Source organism: Anopheles coustani, unplaced genomic scaffold, assembly GCF_943734705.1.
Source record: "Anopheles coustani unplaced genomic scaffold, idAnoCousDA_361_x.2 scaffold_12_ctg1, whole genome shotgun sequence".
NCBI lineage: Eukaryota > Metazoa > Arthropoda > Insecta > Diptera > Culicidae > Anopheles > Anopheles coustani.
In genome coordinates this window covers 136,977-157,792 of record NW_026525384.1, presented here as the reverse complement: position 1 = coordinate 157,792, position 20,816 = coordinate 136,977, and the positions used below count along the sequence as shown (strand labels likewise).

Sequence of the window (20,816 nt, the reverse complement as noted above, 5' to 3'; positions counted from 1 at the left end):
AAAAACAGTCGACAGAAACAAATAATAACATCAACACAGAAAATATATCAGACAACAACGGTACAAGAAACAAAACAGAACAAATTATAGAGAAGATAGAAATAGAGTTGGACACTGAGAAAATGGAGCCCAACAAACAGTTTATCAAGACGTACGAGAACGTGACACTTCCGAATGAAGAGGGAATTGTATACGGTACGAACTCGGAAATGGTAATTGAAGAGTTTTTAATTGAGGAGGAAGAATCAACGATAGAGGATAGCACTGAAGAACGACAAAACAACCCACCCGACGGCACATAAAAAAAAAAAAAAAAAAAAAAAAAAAAAAAAAAAAAAAGAAAAGAAAAAAAAAAACAAAAACAAAAATGGCAAAGATAATCCAGGCCAATGTGCAGGGTCTGAGGAGCAATGTGGAGGAGCTCCTCAGACTGGGGGATACTGACAAAATAGATATATTTTGTCTGCAAGAGACATGGCTGGGTGGGGAGTGCAATAGGAAGGTGAAGATGAAAGGATTTAAGATCTTCTCGAGTAACAGGGCAGACGGATATGGTGGCAGCGCCATAGCAATTAGAGGGCATTACAAAACAAAAAAAATCAATGCGAATGGTTTCAGCAACGATTATGTACAATCAGTTGCATGCCAGGTTGAACAGCTGGGTTTAATGGTAGTATCGGTATATGTGAAACCAAACACCCCCATAAAAGCGTTTCAGTCATGGATTGAGGAGTTGATAAAAGTAACAACAATAACCAAAGACAGCCTTAAGATAATTACGGGAGATTTCAACGCCCACCACGGAACGTGGGGTAATACATATGAGGACGCGAGGGGAAGAATCTTGGCAGAGAAATGCAGTGAAAAAGATCTAATGTGTGTGCAAAATGGGGAGATAACTAATATCAGCCATAATGGAACAAATACTGCCATTGATTTAACAATAGTGCCTATCAACATGGCACACAAGTTAACAAGAGAAGTCCTTGATAGGCATGTTGGTGGTAGCAGCCACAGGATGATTGTGATAAAAATTGATAGAAGTAGCATAGAGAAAAAAAGATACATATGTAATAGAGGAAAAATGAGTAAACAAATACAGGAGATAAAAGTGACCAAAGACATGAATATAGCTAATTTAACCAAAGAGGTAAACAACATAAAAAAACGCAACACGAAAACTTGCATTCATGTCCCAAAATCTTGGTGGACAGAGGACCTAACAAAAGCGCTGGAGAGAAGAGATAGGTCAAGAAGAATATACAACCGCGATAAAACCATCGAAAACCACATACAGTTAAAAAAAGACGCAGCTAAATTGACCTACCTAATAAAACAGGAGAAAAATAAAGAGTGGGAAAGGACTGTAGATAGGATCGACTCCGACACGTCCACCTCCGAATTATGGAGACTTGTAAGGAGGTTAAAAGGATCCAAGAAACCCGATCAAAGCCCCAATATAATTACGGGAAACCGCAGCACTGCGGCGGTATTCTTAAATAATAACTTTAACACCAGCAAGACCAAAACTAGAGTCAACCCCACACAGGATAGGTCAGAAGAAATATTACTTGACATAGAGAAATGGAACAAGATTTTGAAAAAGAAAAAGAATACTGCCCCAGGGAAGGATGGGATATCTTACGAAGTCATAAGAGCGTTTAACAAACAAACAATACAGGCTGTGATAAAAGAAATCAATGACATGTACCAAAGAGGGAAGGTGGAGAATAAGCTAAAAACAATTAAGGTGATAGCCTTGAATAAGCCAGGAAAAGAGGCAGAATCTGTGGATTCGTACAGACCCATTTCCTTAGTACCAACCCTAACGAAAATAGCCAATACAGCGGTTTTAGATAGAATAGTAATGCAACTGGAGAGGTACCACATACTCCCGGAAACCACTTTTGGTTTCCGTAAAAACAGGGCTACTACAATGGCCATTAATCTTCTAGTCAGCATAATTACGAAGAATAGAAGAAATAAGAAGCACACTGGCGTGATTTTCATAGACGTGAAAAATGCGTACAATTGCGTTGTAACAAACGAACTAGTAAGCTCTCTAGAATCCTATCGGATATCTCAAGAGGATATGAGATGGATATGTGATTTTCTATCTAACCGTAGGCTAGAATTAAAAACAGACCAGGGGATTATACATAGAAAGGTATCGAATGGACTTTCGCAAGGGGATGTAATGTCTCCCACCCTTTTTAACATATACACTGCCAGATGCCACGCTATCAACAATGGTAGAATCAGGCTCATACAGTATGCGGATGATTTTGCACTGGTGGAATCTGCAAATACGCCCCAAGATATGGCATTAAAAATACAGAGCTCTCTTGACTGGTTAATCGAGTCATTTAAGTCCCTAAATCTATCGATTAACGCAAACAAAACCAAGATAATGACCTTTCCCAACTGTGATATTAAAATAAGAGTAGAAATAGGAAAAGAAATTATAGAACATACCAAAGATCACAGATTCCTGGGGGTTGAGATAGATTGTAAGTTGAATTTTAACAAACACATGAAAGTACAACGAGATAAAGCAGCTAACAAACTATATGTGATGAAGGCTTTATGTAATATCAGACACAACATTAACCCAAAAAAGGGGATGCAACTCCATAGAGCAATTGTTAGGAGCAGTGCCGAATATGGAGTTGGCTTAAGCCTAAATGCACATAAACCAGTACAAAGGTCTATTAACACCATACTACACCAATCGCTGAGAAGAGCGACGGGCTGCACAAAAACCACCCCGCTAAACACACTAATAGCAATATCGGCTGAAGTCCCATTCCCGATAAGATCCAAATATCTAGTAGCCAAGCAAATAGCCAAAGAGATCGCATACACGTCACCAAATGCTCGATACCTCACTAGCAATAGAAAAATCAAGGGAAAAATGACAGCGCAAGAAAAAATATACCACGAACATAAAAAACTATTAGATAAAGTAACGAAAGTTAGTTATAATGACAAGAAGGGATGTAAGATAAAAATTAGAAGAAGAGTTCCTAGTTTAGAGTGGAAAAAGGCTGAAGCCAACCCGCAGGTAGTCCGACAAATATGCCTGGAGCTAATAAGAGAAAATTCCCACAAACCAGCCATATACACAGATGGAAGCTTAACAGCCGACGGCTGTGGCGTAGGCATTTACATAAATGCCTCAGAGAAAGAGGAACCACGAGAATATGCCTTTAAACTCAGCAACGATACTAACGTAAGCTCGATAGAACTGATAGCAATAGAAAAGGCTTTAGAAATAGCTGTACAGACAAGACTAAAATCCCCTGTGATATATACCGATAGCATGGCTGCTTGTTGGACCATCGAAAATGCTACTCAAGAAAACTACACAGATGAAATAATAAGTAGCATACTGGCGAACAGCGACTACGTAGGAGCCTCTTTTCAGTGGATCCCCAGCCATATGGGAATCCCAGGGAATGAAAAGGCAGACGCCCTCGCTAAGAAAGGTACAACGAGCAACAGATACATCCATAACAAACTCAGAGTGAAAGATATTATAGGAACCTTAAACAACAAAATGTGGGAAGAGACCAATATTTGGTATCAGCAGTATAGTCAAGATAAAGGGAAAAAATTCTACCAGTTCCAAGCAACTATACAAAGAAAAACATGGCATCACGAGTTAAAACTAACAGGCAAAGAAATCAGAATAATCAACAGACTGATCGCAGGCCATGATCACAGCAAGTTTTGGCTTAACATAATGAATATTGTAGACACTGGAAACTGTGATATATGTAACGTACCTGAGACTGGCAGGCATAAAGTTTTTTACTGTGATAAATACAAACTAGAAAGACAAAGAAGGGATATTAGCCTAGACAAGTTCGTAACAAGTTTCAAAAAAAAAGACGCAAGGTACATGAAAGACACATATAATTTTATTGTGGAAAATAGGATTACGTTCTAGAAAGAACAACAAAAACCAAAGAGGATGAAAGCGACCTTTTCCCTTTGCAGCACGATCAACCACCGAGTGAGCCCGGTATAAGGCCAGGGGCAAAGCCCCAGCTTCCAGTTGGAAATAGCTGGACAGCTCGACAGGCAACCGGAAAGGTCGTCTGGAATCACTAAGCAGGGACCGTAAACAGAACGAAATGACAGCAGCAAGACGTCACAACAAATGATCGAACATCACAACACATGTATAGAGCGTCAGAACAGGAGTGAACAGAAAAAGGACCACTATCAGACAGTAAAGATAGATACAGAAAACCAGGACATATGGCCTTAGCAGTCAGTCCTTAACCTATAGAGGTCTATATCTCCAGGTTAGCTTGCGAAGGTCCAGGAGGCTGGATTCAATAGCCGTACTGGAGTAAATCCTCGCTGAAGAAGAAGAAGAAGAAGAAGGACTCGATCGTTTGGAAATTGATTAAAAATCAATGTGCTCGAAAATTGTTAAAAACTATATAATTATATACCTTGGAATACTTGTATAAATACCCAGGTTGGTATACGAGCAAATATGCGGAAACTTTCGAGCAATAACGCGGAACCGGATCATAATACCCTCAAAAATTGGTCCAAGAACACTTCCTTGTGGAACCCCAAGGGTGTTTTCAATAGAATCTGAAACAGATTTTTTGAAAATTGTTCTCTGGGTTCTACCTGTCAGATAATCGCTGAACCAACTGAGTTCCCTCCCCTCAATACCGAATCGTCTAAGTGTTGTGAGCAACAAGGGTCTCGATATTGTTTCAAATGCCCGTTTGAGATCCAAGAAGACGGCAAGTATCGGTTGCCCACTATCCATCAACCCCTTCCACTTCGCAAGCACCAGGTTCAGTACAGTTTCACAGGAATGTCCTTCCCGATATCCCGACTGCTCCCGGGCCAGCAGGCCGTTCTGGTCCAGGTATTGCACCAATTGGTCTTTGATAACAACCTCCAGGACCTTCTCGACAGTATGAAGCATGTTGATGGGGCGGAACTCCTCCGCCTTGATAGCTCCAGTCAACTTTGAAATAGGTACAACCAATGACTCCTTCCATGTCTCCGGAAAAACACCCCTCTCCATCGATTGGTTAATCAAATCCAGGAGCGTCTCCCCAGCCACATGAAAGCAATCCTGTAATGTTTTTGCATTTACATTTCCTATTCCTGCCGTTTTGGTCAGGTCAAAACATATCTGCCTAAGCTTGCTCATGTCTATTGGTTGAAAAGAAAATCTATGCCTGGGAGTATCAACTGGTCTCAGCTCGACTGGTTCGTCTACCGTCGGAATGTTGCTGTTAACAAGTGTGACGCTATTCACAAAAAAATTGTTGAACCTTTCTGCGACCACCGCCTCATCGGACTCGAAACAGTTATCGAATTTCACGCATGAAGCGGTATTGTCGTCGGGTTTCAACATCCTTTTAAGAAGTTTCCAAAGTTCCCTACTATTACCCTGATGCTTGCTAATTTCCCTACTGAAGTATTCCTCACGAGTAGTTTTTAAAGACCTACTGTACTCGTTTCGTAGTTTATGTACTCACACCAATGTGAAGCAAGATTAGTCCGAACAAATGTTTTATACACTTTGTCTCTTTTCCGCTTTAGACGTTCCAGAGCCAACGTATATCATCTGCCAGAGTATCTAGTCTCCACGGTCCTTTCATAAACTAAACTATTCATAGCACTCTCTAGTGTATCCTTCAATAGATCTGCAGCTTCATGGAAATTTGTAGTTTCCCTCTGTAGTCCCAATGTGACCGCCTGACAAAGAACCTCTTTAGAGCATTTAACTTGTTTTTGAACTGTCCTGAAACGTTCATCATTCAAGTTTAAAAGCAAAGTTTCATGATCAGATATTTTGGCACAAGCATCTGTTACCACTCTAATTGAGTCTGTGTTGCAGTACACATGGTCAATCAATGTCCTGCTATTATTCGTAATACGAAGGGTTCAGCGAATGTTCTGGAGGATTCAGCGACAACAGACATTGGAATTTTTTTTTTTTTTTATGTGGCACGACATCCCCTAGTGGGACAAGGCCTCTCTCCGAAGAGAGTTTGTGTGACCGAGAGACGGTATATTATAGATCGGTGGTCAGCCGTTCGTAATACCGGAGGGTGCCAGACTCGAGATTCGATCCCACACCTGTGGTGTGGTGTTTCCTCGCGCTACCGCTGCGCCATGGGCACCCCCATAATTGGTGCACATTGGAATTGGTAAGGTAAAAAATGTAGTGAAAACTACCCGGTTGACAAAAATTCAATTTTTTTGCAGCTGTCATGTAGTTACAGCAAGTTTTTCCATGGCAGATTGCTGGGACTCTTGCTGGAACTACATAGTACCAGCAACAATTTAAATTTCTGTCAACCGGGTATTCATACTTAGTGTAAAAGCGGTCCCATTTTAAAGTGAGATTATTATTGTGTTAACACGTTAAGCGCTACGTCGGTCCCGTGGGGCCGAGAGCATTCTTTCGCGTATGCCGGCGTCGGTCTGCTCGGACCGACATAGCCCGTTAGTTAGGCCGACGTTTCTACAAATCGCCGGCATAACGGAAAGAAGTGCGATTTGCGCTGTGCGCTTAAAGTGTTAAAAGATATTCGGGTAGAGCTTCGTTTATACTTAAGGCGCTCAAGTGTTTCCATGAAGTGGATGATTGTTTTTTTTTCAAACGAAGTCGTTGGTAGTCATTTCAATAATTATACAAAATTATGATAAATTCATGAAAAACTACAAATAGGATCCTCAGAAAAGCAATTAACACTCTTTTGTTTAATAAGAACCCTCAAATGTACGAATTCGTTTAGAATCCCCGGCTTAAAACTTCGCGGATTTTTTCCCATACAAACGGGAACGAACGGATTTGCGAAAAGAGTTCATTTCGTTCATATTCAAAATGGCAAGTAAAATGAACACATTTGAGAGGAGCCCGCTAGGCAATTTCGAGCAAATCGTTCTCAAAAACGTCCTCCATGACACAAACATCGAGCAGTTTTGTATGGAGAGTAGGACGAGGAGGGCGATTGCTCGAAAAACGTCCTCCTTTTGTTTCATCCCCATACAAAAAAGGAGGACGTTTGTTCGCGCGGAGGACGTTTTGAGGACGATATTTCGAGCTGCCTAGCGGGAGGTGAGTGAAACTTGACAGCCAGATTTGCCCGCGCTTTTCAACGTGAGTGACCTTTGACAACTCGATTCGAACGGATTTTATCCGATCGTAGTCCGTGCTGTACCCGATTAGCTGCATTCGATGCAGCAAAGTGCAAGTGTACGCGTACATTGCGATTTTGAATAAAGCGACTGTTTATGTTGAAGAAACAATTTCAGTTATGAACCAGAGGTTGCCTTTCAATTCGAAAGAAAATCGTTAGCATTTAACATACATGGGTAGGTATCACCAACACAAGTAAACACCTCCGAGCACACTCACACAACTACAATTTCTGGGCCACTGGATGCACGCACACATCCCCATTTGCATTTTTATTTGACTGCTCGAACGTCCTCCATCGTTCTACCGCGTGCAAGCTCCCATATAAAAACGTTCTCCCTTTACCCAGGCCCGAGGCCTGATGACACAAGTGGAGGACAACTTGCATGCGACCTCGCCTAGCGGGCCTGACCTATACTTTGGATGTTGTATACAACACTCGGTGCATGCTGCCTCCCTTACACGCCCGGGCTATGTGTTAACTATCTTGCTCTTCTGTGTTATGAACGTACCGCTTCGAAACAACATGGTGTGTGAAACATGGTGACCCGTGTCTGTACACTCGTGTGTTTCCTTGTGTTGGTGCTAGAATTGCTCGACGATTCGGTGAAAATTCTACAAGTTCAGGTAAGCGCAAAAATTTCATTCTAGAGTAAGCCGCACTAACGACAACTCTTTATATTTTAGACGATCTACGCACAACTCTTTAAGAATGGCATCGAGATCATCAAAATATCGGAAATGTCTCAGCTTTCTGGATGAGCTACAAGAGGAAGTGGAAGCAGATTTCTTGGAGATGCAAAGTTCATCAAATGTTCCGGAGGGTTCAGCGGAAACGGATAACATTGCAATTAGTATATTAAAAATATATAGTGAAAACTATAAATCCGTAGTGCAAAAGCGTTCCCAAGTTATGATGATGTGTAATTATTATTGTGTTAAAAGATGGTAGCCCATATATTCCTATCCCCATGCATTCGATGCAGCAAAGTGCAAGTTTACGCTAGAGCCTAGCTGGTCTTCCACCTGTTGGCTGAGGCACCATCCGTTGGTCTGTTGTCGGCTGATATCACCTTTGAGATGTGTTAGAAACGTCAGTTCATTTTATTTACGAAAGATTTGTTTGTATCATATTAGAGTCAAACAAAAGTGAACAAGAGAAAACTACACATTGAGGCCTAATGGAGATGAATCTAATCACAATATTGGAGCGCACGATTTACTTTGACCATCGTTTGATCGTTTTGTATAAAATAAAACCAAAGTGCCTGCCAACCAACGCACGCCTGTGAGAAACTAATTTCAATAAATAAAAAAAAAGGAAATTTAGAAACAAATCGCCAACCTACCTAAACCTCCATAAATCCATAGAATCGTTATGTTAAGGGACTGTTCTGTTCGCTGAAGTATTTCAACAACTGTTCACGCTGTTCACCAAACAATTGTTTCGTGAAATTCCAAGCAAACCTTATAATGTTGATTTAAATACACTGCGCCCCAAAATGATAGCCTCACCCAGTTTTTTTCACTCATATGCTATTTTAAATGATCGCAAGGTAAAATAAACGACAGAAACATATTTCTTAATCTAGAAGAAATGTGTTTCACTTCTAATTTATCAGAAAAAAATTTAATTGTAACATTTTGGTCAAAAATTTAAAAAAATATGTCCCATAATGATAGCCTCACTTCAAAAATCATTGAAATTAACACCGCGTGACTACATTAGGCGTACCATACCAAAAAACTGGTACGCTCCTAGTGTCAAAAACCGATTTTTCTGTCAGAATCGAGCGATGCAAGTGTAGTCACGAAACCGCTCACTCCAACTCTATGCTTTGTCGTGCTCACCTTATGTATTCACGGTGTACGGTTACAGATAGTAATTACAGGCAAATAAAAACAATAAGATTCGTTTTACCACATTGTTTCATGACTTAGAAAACATGAGAATTTTTTTATCAACGTATTGAATGCTGCATAACTCCTTTCAAAACGAAATAGTTGTTGGATTAAGAACTATGACCAACAGAGCGGGTAGAAATTTTTTAAGCAAATACATCGTATCAATTATTATAAAAGAAAAAAACGATGAAAAGAGAACGAGTATTTTTGTTTGTTAACCTGGTTGGAACGACAGTTGCAGCGCATTATTTTCATCCATGGAGTAAAGTTGTCGTGTTTCAACAATATTATGGCACGGAAAAATAATAATAACAGTTTTAAACTCCATCATGATTCTAAAATATGCTATTTTTTTCTATCAATTAATTAATTGCTCTTCACAAATTAACTGATAATTGCTCGACAAGTTCTTACCAATATGAAAAGTCGAGCACTTCATCGAGCTCTTTCGAGCACACCATCGTCAGCCAACCCAGAAGGGGGGGGTTGCATTTGGTATGGTACGCTGGAGCTCGACCGTACCAAGTTTTTGGTATGGTACGCCTAATGTGGTCACGCGGTAAAATATTCCAGCTAATATGGGCTTCAGAAGTCTCCTGGTCGTCTTTCCTCGCGTGATAATCGGAGGATTTTTTAAGTTGCTTTCAATTCAAACCAAAGGTTGCCGTAGGACAAAAAACGATTTCTGATTGAATGTGCACAAAAATGCTGTGTGCCAAAGCTTTGAATTCGTGTTCTGATATTGTAAGAGAGTCCATGAAGAAAGTTTCTGCCCTCAAACTTCACCAAAAAGTGATTGGAGTTTGCTACAGCACATATGACATGGAAGAATGAGTGGAGAAACTTAAGTTGTCCGTTTGCAGTCTTGTTCAGATTTTTAATTATTAATTTATATTAGGTGGATTATATTGATGAAAATAATTTAAATATTTATGAATCGGGTAGTTACATCCATTACTGGCGAGATTTGAGACGATAGCACGATTTTTCTATCGTCACAATTTTGAAAGTGATTCGGTCATGATTTGGGCTGCGTTCAGCGGTCATAGTAGAAGTGAATTTGCTCTTGTACCAACACGTATCAACAGCGATATGTTTATCGACATCCTGGCGAATCATTTGAAGCCTTATTTGGAAAATCTCAACACCCAACAGCTCATTTTTAAGCAAGAAAATGCTGCCGGGCACGCACGCAAGACAACAAGAACTCACCTTACACGGTCGGGTATCAAAACAATGTCTTAGCCAGCCGTTTCCCCAGACCTTAATCCAATGGAAAATGTTTGTGGAAGGCTAGTTCAAGAGATTTATGAAGATGGGAGACATTACGAGACCATATAGGAGCTTAAACTTGCTATCCGAACTGCTTGGCGTTCCTTATCAGTAAATACGTTAGAAAAATTATCGTAGAGCATACCATCAAGCATTTTCCACGCAATAAATCGTAATGGAGAACCAACTGATAACTAAATCATGACTTTTTAATCCATTTATGCTATTTTTGTTGATAATTCGATCAAAATTCTAAGTGAGGCTATCATTTTGGAACACCACTGATTTTAGTTTTTTGGACCGAAAGGAATTGTTCATTCGTTTTCTTCAACAATATTTATGCAAAGTAGTCAGTGTATACTTACAAATATTTGTGTATTTTTTGGAAAAAATCATATTCTCGGTATTCGCCCTGCACAGAAAAAACTAGGTGAGGCTATCATTTTGGGACGCAGTGTAGCAATACGTATCGCGGAAATAAATATAATGAATTAATGTAAATTTTATTCATTTCACAAAACCCCTCCAGCGAGATACTCAAATGAACATCTTACTTATGTCTTCGTAAGCAATATTACTGACTAATCTTCCTTTCAATGGACCTGACGCGATTTCAACAGTCACACTGTAATGCTCAGTGTTTATAGCTTTCAAAATAGCTGTACTTCCTCGATATCCTCCATTCAAGATTAAGACTTGCTTCCCAACTGCAGGTATTACTGTTTCTAAGTGAGCTTGGTCTACTTTCAGCTTTTCTCCTGTTTCAAGCAACTTGATTTTAGCGCGATATTTATCAACGACTTCAACTACAACTCCTTTTTCTTTGTAATATTTATCTCCCAATGAATGTGTTACAAGTTTGACGACGATTCCCTCAAACAACCAGTAATCTTTTCTGTTCATTTTTTTCTTTTTTCTTTTCTTCTTCTTTAATAAGCTCATCAATTGCTGAAGATTTCCTGGACTCGCAAGTAATGGATAATTTTTCCTTCTTTTCTTTTTTTATTTCCAATAAATCGAATGGTCGTTTTGGCGGAAGCATAGATGGACCTTGTTGTTTGCTGCCAATTTTTAGATCAAGTTTTATAGCTGCTTCTTCGTTGTCACGCGTCAACTCCGAATAACCTGAGCATTTTTCTTCGTCTTCACACTTTCCACGTCGTACTTGTTCCTCGATGAACTCCGCAAGCCTTTCTGCATCATCTTTATCCATCTTCTGCTTCTTGGCCATCTTTTCCTGCATAGCTAGAGTTTCCGGATCGCGATCGATGTATGTGATGAACCAACCCTTATCCGTCTCATCGACTACACAATGCCCGTTACGCCCGAGATACTTAACAAAATCGGACAACGAATGCCACTTTGTAGCATTCATGTGAAGGTGGTTCCGGTCCGAAATGTATTCTTGGTACACTTTATTTGCGGCGACACGCTTGGATCCGAATTGTCTCCGCAATATCTGTATGTATCCTGTTAGGAACTCCGAAGAAAAACCATCGATAAAGCGGCCTGCGTTATCGGCAAATAACAAAATTTGCCTTTGATGCGACTCGCTCATGGTGTGACACTTGAATCCATTTTCATCACGACATTGTTTTTCGCACATCTGGCAATACCAGCGAAGCTTTTGCAAGCCTTTAGCCTTCATTTTGTTGGCAAGATATTTTGGCGTACCAACTTCAGCTTTTCCCTTACCCATTTTGGATAAAACACGTTAATTTAACGATACTTTAGGACAGTCAGCTTTTTCACGGAGGAAATCCTTGGCTTTATTTACAACTTAAGTGTGTTGACAGAATCGGTTTCCGAAGATCCGAAGATTCGATCCCTACACGGATTCCAAAGATTCGAATCTCAACTTAACCTTCAGTTCTACGACCAAAAATACCTACGCCCCTGGTCAGAGCTTTACGCATACGCATGCGTTTCGATCGATATAACTCGGGGTCCACACTACAGCGCGACGTCTCGTCACGAAACGCGACGTCGCCTGACAGGCGGCCGAACTCCATACAAAAAAAATGTCGCACAAATCGCGCTAGTGTAGAAGCAGCGAAAAACGTGACGTCGCGATAGCTCTTGTCAAATGTCAATTCGAAACGTAAACAAACCGACAGCTGGACAAAACGTAAACAAACCGAAACACAAACGCGAACAAAACTAGCAATATTCTCCACGAAACATCGGATTTTTCGTTGTACTACTTATTTTTAGCCTTCACAAATGAAATTCAGTTATCAATGTGATACATATTTCCACATACTCTCCTACCTCTGTCACGCTTGGCTTGCGCGATTGTTCTGCCGAAACTGGGCTACTTTTGAAACGGGACGTCGCGCTGCAGTGTGGACCCCGAGTACGGCTTGCTTAAGTCCGCTAGCCCAAGGTGTATAAATATAGAAGGTGACTTTATGTCGCTTTTGCAGGGGTGCCATATTTGAGAAGTGTTATGTCAAAAGCCCAATCCTTCTCCGATACCCCCCTCAAAACCCATATGAATAAGGCCCTTACAGACGATGGCAATCTTTTCGTCAATCTTTCGCACACATTCAAACATGGTTGTCAGCCATGTGCAAAAATGGCGGATTCTGTCCATACGATGGCAATCAATGTTCATCAATGTTTCCAACAATGTTTAAGATTTCTAAACATTTTTCATGGCATATAGTTTTCTTGGTAAAATATGTATCAATAGAAAGTAACAACAAATGGTAACTAGTTAACATCACAAAAGTGAATTTAATTAGTGGCATGGTAGAAAAACTGAACCAACACTTGCCCACATGAAACTGACTCGTTCTAATTTATAATTTACTTAAGGTTCGTACAGGATATAGCTTAGCTTCGTTACCTTGTTGAATGCCAAACGGAACGCTGTCAACATTGCTCGTCAATGTTTCTAGCTTATCCATCGACCCATGGATAGCTCGTCAATTCGTTCGGCAATGTTGCTTGGCACACACATACAGTCAACGAAATCGTGTACGAATACGGTAAACGTCAACATTGCCGAGAAACATTGCTGTCGTCTGGATGAACCTATAGGTTCATCATGATATAAGAGGATATCTTCCTTTCCTTTCCTTAACATAGGCAGTGCATGGTTGTCAAATTGTTCACGCGAACAAGTTCGCAACGTCTACCTCGGGGTCCACACTGCAGCGCGACGTCCCGTTTCAAAAGTAGCCCAGTTTCGGCAGAACAATCGCGCAAGCCAAGCGTGACAGAGGTAGGAGAGTATGTGGAAATATGTATCACGTTGGGGCGCAAACTCGGAAAATTTTTTTTATTGAATTTTGAGGTAGTAATGCATGATATTTGTTTAGCTACGTATTTTATGCACCCTGAGTGAGTTTGGCGCTTCTACATTTGAAATTCACTGAGAAAACAGACTGAAACAAACAAAGGAAGTATATATTTCCACATCATCTCCTTCTTGTTGAAGAGCAGTTTGTTTACGTTTCGGCACCCGAAAAAACTTGGTAAAAATATCAATCAAAACGGAGTTTGAAAACTGAATTACATTTGTGAAGCCTAATAATAAGTAGTTCAATGAAAAATCCGAAGTTTCGTGACGAATATTGCTCGTTTTGTTCGCGTTTGTGTTTCGGTTTGTTTACGTTTTGTCCAGCTGTCGGTTTGTTTTCGTTTCGATGGAGTTCGGCCGCCTGTCAGGCGACGTCGCGGTTCGTGACGGGACGTCGCGCTGTAGTGTGGATCCCGAGTATGGAGTTCGGCCGCCTGTCAGGCGACGTCGCGTTTCGTGACGGGACGTCGCCCTGTAGTGTGGACCCCGAGTACGGCTTGCTTAATATCTCAGAAGTGTTACTGGCCGTCCACACGGCATCGTAGCGTAGCGATTTTGACACTCCATCGTAGTGTCAACCATTTTTTATGGCCTTGGTTAAGGCCTCTCGACCAAGGTGTATAAATTAGAAGGTGAAGTCGTCCAGTGTAAAATGACATTTCATGACTTGACATAACACTTCTGGGGTATTCATATGGGTTTTGAGGGGGGTATCGGAAAAGGATTGGGCTTTTGACATAACTCTTCTCAAATATGGCACCCCTTCCAAAGCGACATAAAGTCACCTTCTATATTTATACACCTTGCTCTCGACCAACATTTTCACTACGACGGAGTGTCAAAATCGCTACGCTACGATGCCGTGTGGACGCTGCCTTATGTCAAGTAATGAAATGTCATTTTACACTGGACGACTTCACTTTCTAATTTATACACCTTGCGTTAGCCTCGGTTTTCGTCGCTGTCGAAGTCCCATTTGGTCAAGGTGTATAAATTAGAAGGTGAAGTCGTCCAGTGTAAAATTACATTTCATGACTTGACATAACACTTCACTATTCATCTCCACATAGCGAACTCTCTTCCGACGAACTGACGAACTCAGTTCCCGTAACAGCTGGGAAACTCGTAGGAAACTGGTAGGAAACTCTTGATAGCACTAGCAAAGCCCCTCGTTCTGATGTTTAATAACTGATGGATTAAAGGGCTCTTTCCACGATGCGAGTATAGTAGTGAGTATGGTAGTGAGTATGGTAAGTGACGGGTGCTTCGACACTCATCATACTCACCAGGCACCCATTTTCATACTCACTACCATACTCACCTTTCCCGGCATCGCCGGGAGTATGGCCGATACCCAGGACGACTGTCAACATATACCATACCATACTCACCTGGCTTCGTCCACACGGAAGCATACTCCAAACCAAACCCAAACCAAACACACCGATTCTTTAATTGCTTTAATTATGTTCGCATGGCAAATGTTTAAGAAGCCATCGGCTGTAGTGGGTCACCGATTTTTCGAGCAAATGTGTCGAAGTTTCACCTCACGTACCTTCTGCTTACTTGTATAGTTGTTTACATTTTATGCTGTTTATCACCATGCTGTCCAAAGCCACGGTCGCCATTTTCAAAAAAAATTCCTCCTAAAAAGTCACCTATTCAGTATTTAATCATCTTGGTGTCCACTTAGCGCACTCGGGAAACTCGAATCTCCATACAACTTTGACAGGAGTTTCACCAGAGTTTCCTATGAGTTTGCTATGTGGAGATGAACAGTCAGGGGTATTCATAAGGATTTTGAGGGGGGGTATCGGAGAAGGATTGGGCTTTTGACATAACACTTCTCAAATATGGCACCTCTGCCAAAGCGACATAAAGTCACCTTCTATATTTATACACCTTGACGAAAACCGAGGCCTGCCTGTACCTATTTCCAAAGATTTTGGCGGAGATATCCCACAAGTAGGGTAAAAGTACCCATTTTGGCCCACTTAGGGAAGGGTCACCACAAAATAAATCGTTGCATTAATTGTACCGATCATATCACGACAAACTGGGTATGATAATGTAGAGTAGCTATCTAAGCATGCATTAAAATTCATATTTTTTAGTTTATTTGATGTTTTCACTGAAAAATTATCAATTTCCGAACACACTTTTTGTCGCTATTTTGGCCCGCTATGCTTTTATTTTGGCCCACCTGTGTACCAGTTTTGGCCCACCTGAAAAGTGCCTTTTTTATGTGTTTTATGGTTTTAATAATCTTTATAATGATTTAGATTGTGCTATTAACTCTTACTTTGGTTAAATAAGTAAGATAAAATGTTTAATTCGATATTTTAATTTCCACTTTTTTCCAAGATCATCAGCTTTTCGTTTAGACAATTTCTGACAACCAGCTGTCAGTGCCAAAATGCATACAAATTTCGTTCCAATCGAAACCAGATTTCCTTGCATCTATTTTGGCCCACTTTTGCATCGAAATTAAAATTATTTCTCGTGCTCTAAAAATTCAAGTAACGTTTTGATAATTCCTTAAAACACTCAAAGCTTTAGAAAAACATTACTTCAGAATTTTTTACGCAGTGGTTGCTTATGTCTCAAGGTGGGCGAACTATCCGCCTACGACATGGTTTTTTGAAAAAGAGACAGCTTCGTAGTTTTAAGCGATTTTCTCCACAAATGTTGATGCAATCGCCTTCAAATTTGGTATTTAACAAGAATAAATTGACCTCAACACTAAAAAAAATGTTAGGGGGAATTTTTATTTGAAATCATTGAAATAATTGATCTACTTTCTAGTGGGCCAAAATTACATACGTGGGCCAAAACACCCTCACTCAGCCTATGCTAGAAATTTTTGTAAACACTTTTCAACCAACAACTAAAACTTGCTTTGACCCGACCTGTCTTTTGATTGATCTTGGTTTTCGGAAAACCTGAATTTTGGTGCTATTTGTCATTTGAGTGTTTCGTCAACAAACGATATGAACGAGAGTTTTCGATCATCTAATGTATTGTGTCATTAACTGTGTATAGTTTTTTGTAAAGTATTGTTGGCCTAGAAAAAATCTGTGTTGATGTTCTTACGATTGTTATCGCGCAGTCCAAATTTATTTAACCGAGACATTTGCCATGGAGCTAGTCGGTAAGTTTATCTATTTCAATCAATCTCAATTCTCTCGATTTACTACACGTATCTTCATATCGTTTTAACTCACGTATCTTCCAGACAATCTCACAAACATCAATCAGTATCAGTAAATTACTTCAGCGGGCTGTGCATGGTAGATGTTTCCAAAAGACAAGTTAGGTTTGCTCTTAAAATGAATACAACACTCACCAGCAAAGCACCCTTAAGCAACATGACTGCTACAGCAATTCAATCCAGTAATAATACATCATTTGAGCGTTCAAATGATATAACGAAATCCGCCCAAGATAGCCGTGAATATCGTGGTTTAAAACTTTCAAATGGAATGAAGATAGTATTGGTCTCTGATCCTACGACGGACCGATCAGCAGCTGCTCTTTCCGTGGCTGTTGGACATCTTTGTGATCCAACTGATCTCCCTGGATTGGCGCATCTCTGTGAACATATGCTTTTCTTGGGCACAAAAAAGTACCCATTGGAGCATGAATACACAACTTTTCTCAAAGAGCATGGAGGTAGCTCAAATGCAGCAACATTTTCCGATATGACCAAATACTACTTTGATGTAATTCCCGATAAGCTGGAGGGTGCACTGGATAGGTTTTCACAATTCTTTATTGCACCACTCTTTAACGAGGAAGTCACTGATCGCGAAATAAACGCTGTTAATTCGGAGCATGAAAAGAATCTATCACAGGACATGTGGCGTGTAAAGCAAGTGAATAAATCGTTATGCAAAGTATCCCATGCCTATAACCGATTTGGCAGTGGAAATAAACAAACACTCTATGAAAATCCCCGCCAGAACAATATAAATGTACGAAACGAATTGATGAAATTCCACAACAAATGGTACTCCCCAAATATCATGAGCCTGGCCGTTTTCGGGAAGGAAAGCTTAGATGATCTTGAGCGAATTGTTATACAAATGTTTTCACAAATCGAGAACAAAAATGTGAAGGCTCCTTCTTGGCCCGATATGCCGTACGATGAAGATCAACTTGGGACAAAGACGTATATAATCCCAGTAAAAGATACACGTTCTTTAACTATTTCTTTCCAACTGGAAGATTTAGAACAGTACTACAAGGCTGGCCCAGAACACTACGTCAGTCATCTGGTTGGGCATGAAGGAAAGGGCAGCATCCTATCGGAGTTGAAGGCTCGCGGATGGTGCAATAAACTGATAAGCGGATACAGCAACCTAGGAAGAGGATTTGGCTGCTTCGAAATAATGGTCGATCTAACGGAAGACGGATTTAGCCATATAGATGACACGGCAAAAATAATCTTCCAGTACCTCAACATGCTACGCGTGCAGGGCCCTCAGAAATGGATATTTGAAGAGTATCGAAATCTTTGCGACATGCTTTTTCGTTTCAAGGACAAAGAAAGTTCACTTTCGGTTGTTACCAATGCGGTAACGGCAATGCATGTTTTCCCTTTAGAGGACGTGCTTACAGCACATTGTTTGATCAGTGAATGGCGACCCGATTTAATAGAGGACCTGATGAGAAAACTAATTCCAAGGAAAGCGAGGATTATAATTGTTGGGCAACAGTGTAGCTCATTGACTAACGCCGAGGAACTGTGGTATGGTACGAAATACGGCGTACACAAAATCGAAGCTTCAATACTGGAGGTTAGTAATTTTACTTTGATGTAATGATTGCATAAAATAAAATTATTTTTTGCAGTATTGGTCATCTGCAGACATAAACAACAATCTTCAGCTACCAGAACCTAATCCGTTTATTCCAACCAATTTCGACTTACTACCAATCGATAACGATGTCGACACTTTTCCTACTGTTATCTACGATACACCGATGATCCGCTTGTGGTTTAAGCAGGATGTTGAGTTTCTTAAACCAAAAACTATGATGAATTTTGACTTCAACAGCCCAATGGTCTATTCTGATCCTTTAAACTGCAATATGACACGGCTCTTCGTACAGCTGCTAAAAGACCATCTGAACGAGTTTCTTTTTGAGGCGGATTTGGCAGGATTAGGCTTTGGTGTTGGCAATACTACCTCTGGCATAAGCGTAAGTTGGAAATAATACAGGCTTCCAAAAGAGCCCACTATGAAGCTTTATTCTAATTTCATTCCATATCCTGATTTTAGTTATCAATTGGTGGATATAGCCACAAGCAGCACATTTTACTTGACAGGGTGTTGGATAGCATGTTTAACTTCAAAATTGATCCACGCAGGTTTGAAGTGTTTAAGGAGCAATACATCAGGAGCTTGAAAAATTATCAAACTGAACAGCCTTATCAACACGCTATCTATTATTTGGCATTGTTGCTAACAGAACTAGCCTGGACTAGGCAGGAGCTATTAGATTCAATGCAATGTAAGTATGATTATTTTTTTAGTTCATTTAATCTTATGATGAACATGTCAGTCTAACGGTTATATTTATTGTAGTATTAACAATGGAACGGTTGCAAGCATTCGTTGAACAGCTTCTGTCGCGAATGCACGTTGAAGGTTTCATATACGGAAATGTTAACAAGGATAAAGCGATGACAATGATGCGAATGGTTGAAAATAAGATGAAAACAACTGATTCCGAAGTGGTGCCATTACTGGCAAGACAATTACTACAAAAACGAGAATATAAATTAGGCAATGGTATTTACTCATTTGTTCCAGTGTTTACCATCGACAGATTTTATTATACTTTTTATTATGTTTTAGGCGAAAACTGTTTATTCGAAGCTACAAACGAGTTCCACAAAAGTTCTTGCACTGAATTATATGTACAGTGTGGTCCACAAGAGCCACACTCAACATATGTGGACATACTATCCCAAATGCTTAGTGAAGCGTGTTACACGCAGTTGCGAACCAAGGAGCAGCTCGGATATCTGGTGTTTTGTGGCTCCCGTAAAGCAAACGGTATCAGTGGTATTCGAATCATTGTACAATCTGCGCATCATCCCGCTTATGTTGAAGAGCGAATTGAAAATTTCTTTAACAATATGTTGGTATGTGAGCATGTTTAGCATGTTTTACCTTTAGGTTAAACTATTTGTGCGTGAACACTTCAACATTATATTTGTAAAGAATGTCTGCATTACTTTTACGATATGAATTGTAGGATGCACGCTCAAATAATAATGCAATTGTATATTTGATTTCTTGCAAAACGGTAATGTAATGATATTTCCGTAGGATTATTTGGAAAAAATGCCAGACGACGAGTTTAATCGCCACAAAGAGGCGTTGGTGGCATTATTCCTTGAGAAACCAAAGCGTCTTGCTTCTCAATTCAGCATATTCTTACAAGAAATATCACTGCGACAGTACCATTTTAATCGAGCGCAAGTTGAAGCAGCCAAACTAAGAACTTTAACCAAACAGCAAGTGATTGACTACTACAAGGTGAGTGCAATGTTTTGCGTTTTTGCTCGTTTTGAAATATGTACTTAATTCATGTATGTTTCCCAGGAATACATCATACTAGGTGGACCGTCAAGGAGTACTTTATCTGTTCATGTATTATCAACGGGAGAAGGAGGTGCAGGGGCGAACGGGAACAAAACAGCTGAGGTAGATGCAGCAGAGAAAATATTCGATGATTCTAATGCCAGTCATCGAAAGGAAATAACGAACAAAGAATTCATTAGAGTAACGGATTTGGCCAGCTTTAAGTCATCACGTTCGCTGTATCCGTTGGTTCAACCATATCTAGAGATATTACCAAAGGGAGGACGATGCAAACTTTGAACGATACTTAAACGATAGCAACTTTCAATTAACTTTTATTGAACTGAAGCTTCCTCAACTGACAGAACTTACTGAAGTAAGGCTAAAGTTTGGTCTGTATGAATTTCCTTCAATTCAATTCCATGGCCCGCCCTATAGCTTACAAAGATGTGTCCAAAATTTAATTACAAAATACTACCCAGCAGCTAAAGAATTATTTTAGATAAAAGATAATTTCGTCGAATGCTATCATGTAAATTGCTTA

The 20,816-nt window shown here is 40.1% G+C and overlaps 2 protein-coding genes across 2 annotated transcripts; one reads left to right on the top strand and one right to left on the bottom strand.

The window, feature by feature from the left end:
* Positions 1-10,756: 10,756 nt before the first annotated feature.
* Positions 10,757-12,137, bottom strand: LOC131271188 (DNA/RNA-binding protein KIN17). The gene is given in 2 exon segments (XM_058272581.1): positions 10,757-11,275; positions 11,277-12,137. Coding segments are annotated over 2 exon segments (1,161 nt in total). The 5' UTR covers positions 12,069-12,137; the 3' UTR covers positions 10,757-10,906.
* A 4,544-nt stretch (positions 12,138-16,681) lies between these two features.
* LOC131271251 (insulin-degrading enzyme) lies at positions 16,682-20,728 on the top strand. The gene is made up of 8 exons (XM_058272660.1): positions 16,682-16,827; positions 16,912-18,475; positions 18,531-18,881; positions 18,962-19,193; positions 19,268-19,474; positions 19,541-19,830; positions 20,018-20,227; positions 20,294-20,728. The coding sequence occupies exons 1-8, from the start codon at positions 16,760-16,762 to the stop codon at positions 20,570-20,572; spliced, it is 3,201 nt and encodes a 1,066-aa protein (XP_058128643.1). The 5' UTR covers positions 16,682-16,759; the 3' UTR covers positions 20,573-20,728.
* Positions 20,729-20,816: the final 88 nt, after the last annotated feature.

Excerpts from the sequence above, each read along its gene's own strand:
- LOC131271251 (XM_058272660.1), top strand. The coding sequence starts at position 16,760 with ATGTTCTTACGATTGTTATCGCGCAGTCCAAATTTATTTAACCGAGAC. Across the intron at positions 16,828-16,911 it reads ATTTGCCATGGAGCTAGTCG|ACAATCTCACAAACATCAAT; the intron begins GTAAGTTTATCT and ends CGTATCTTCCAG. Across the intron at positions 19,831-20,017 it reads ATTTCTTTAACAATATGTTG|GATTATTTGGAAAAAATGCC; the intron begins GTATGTGAGCAT and ends ATATTTCCGTAG.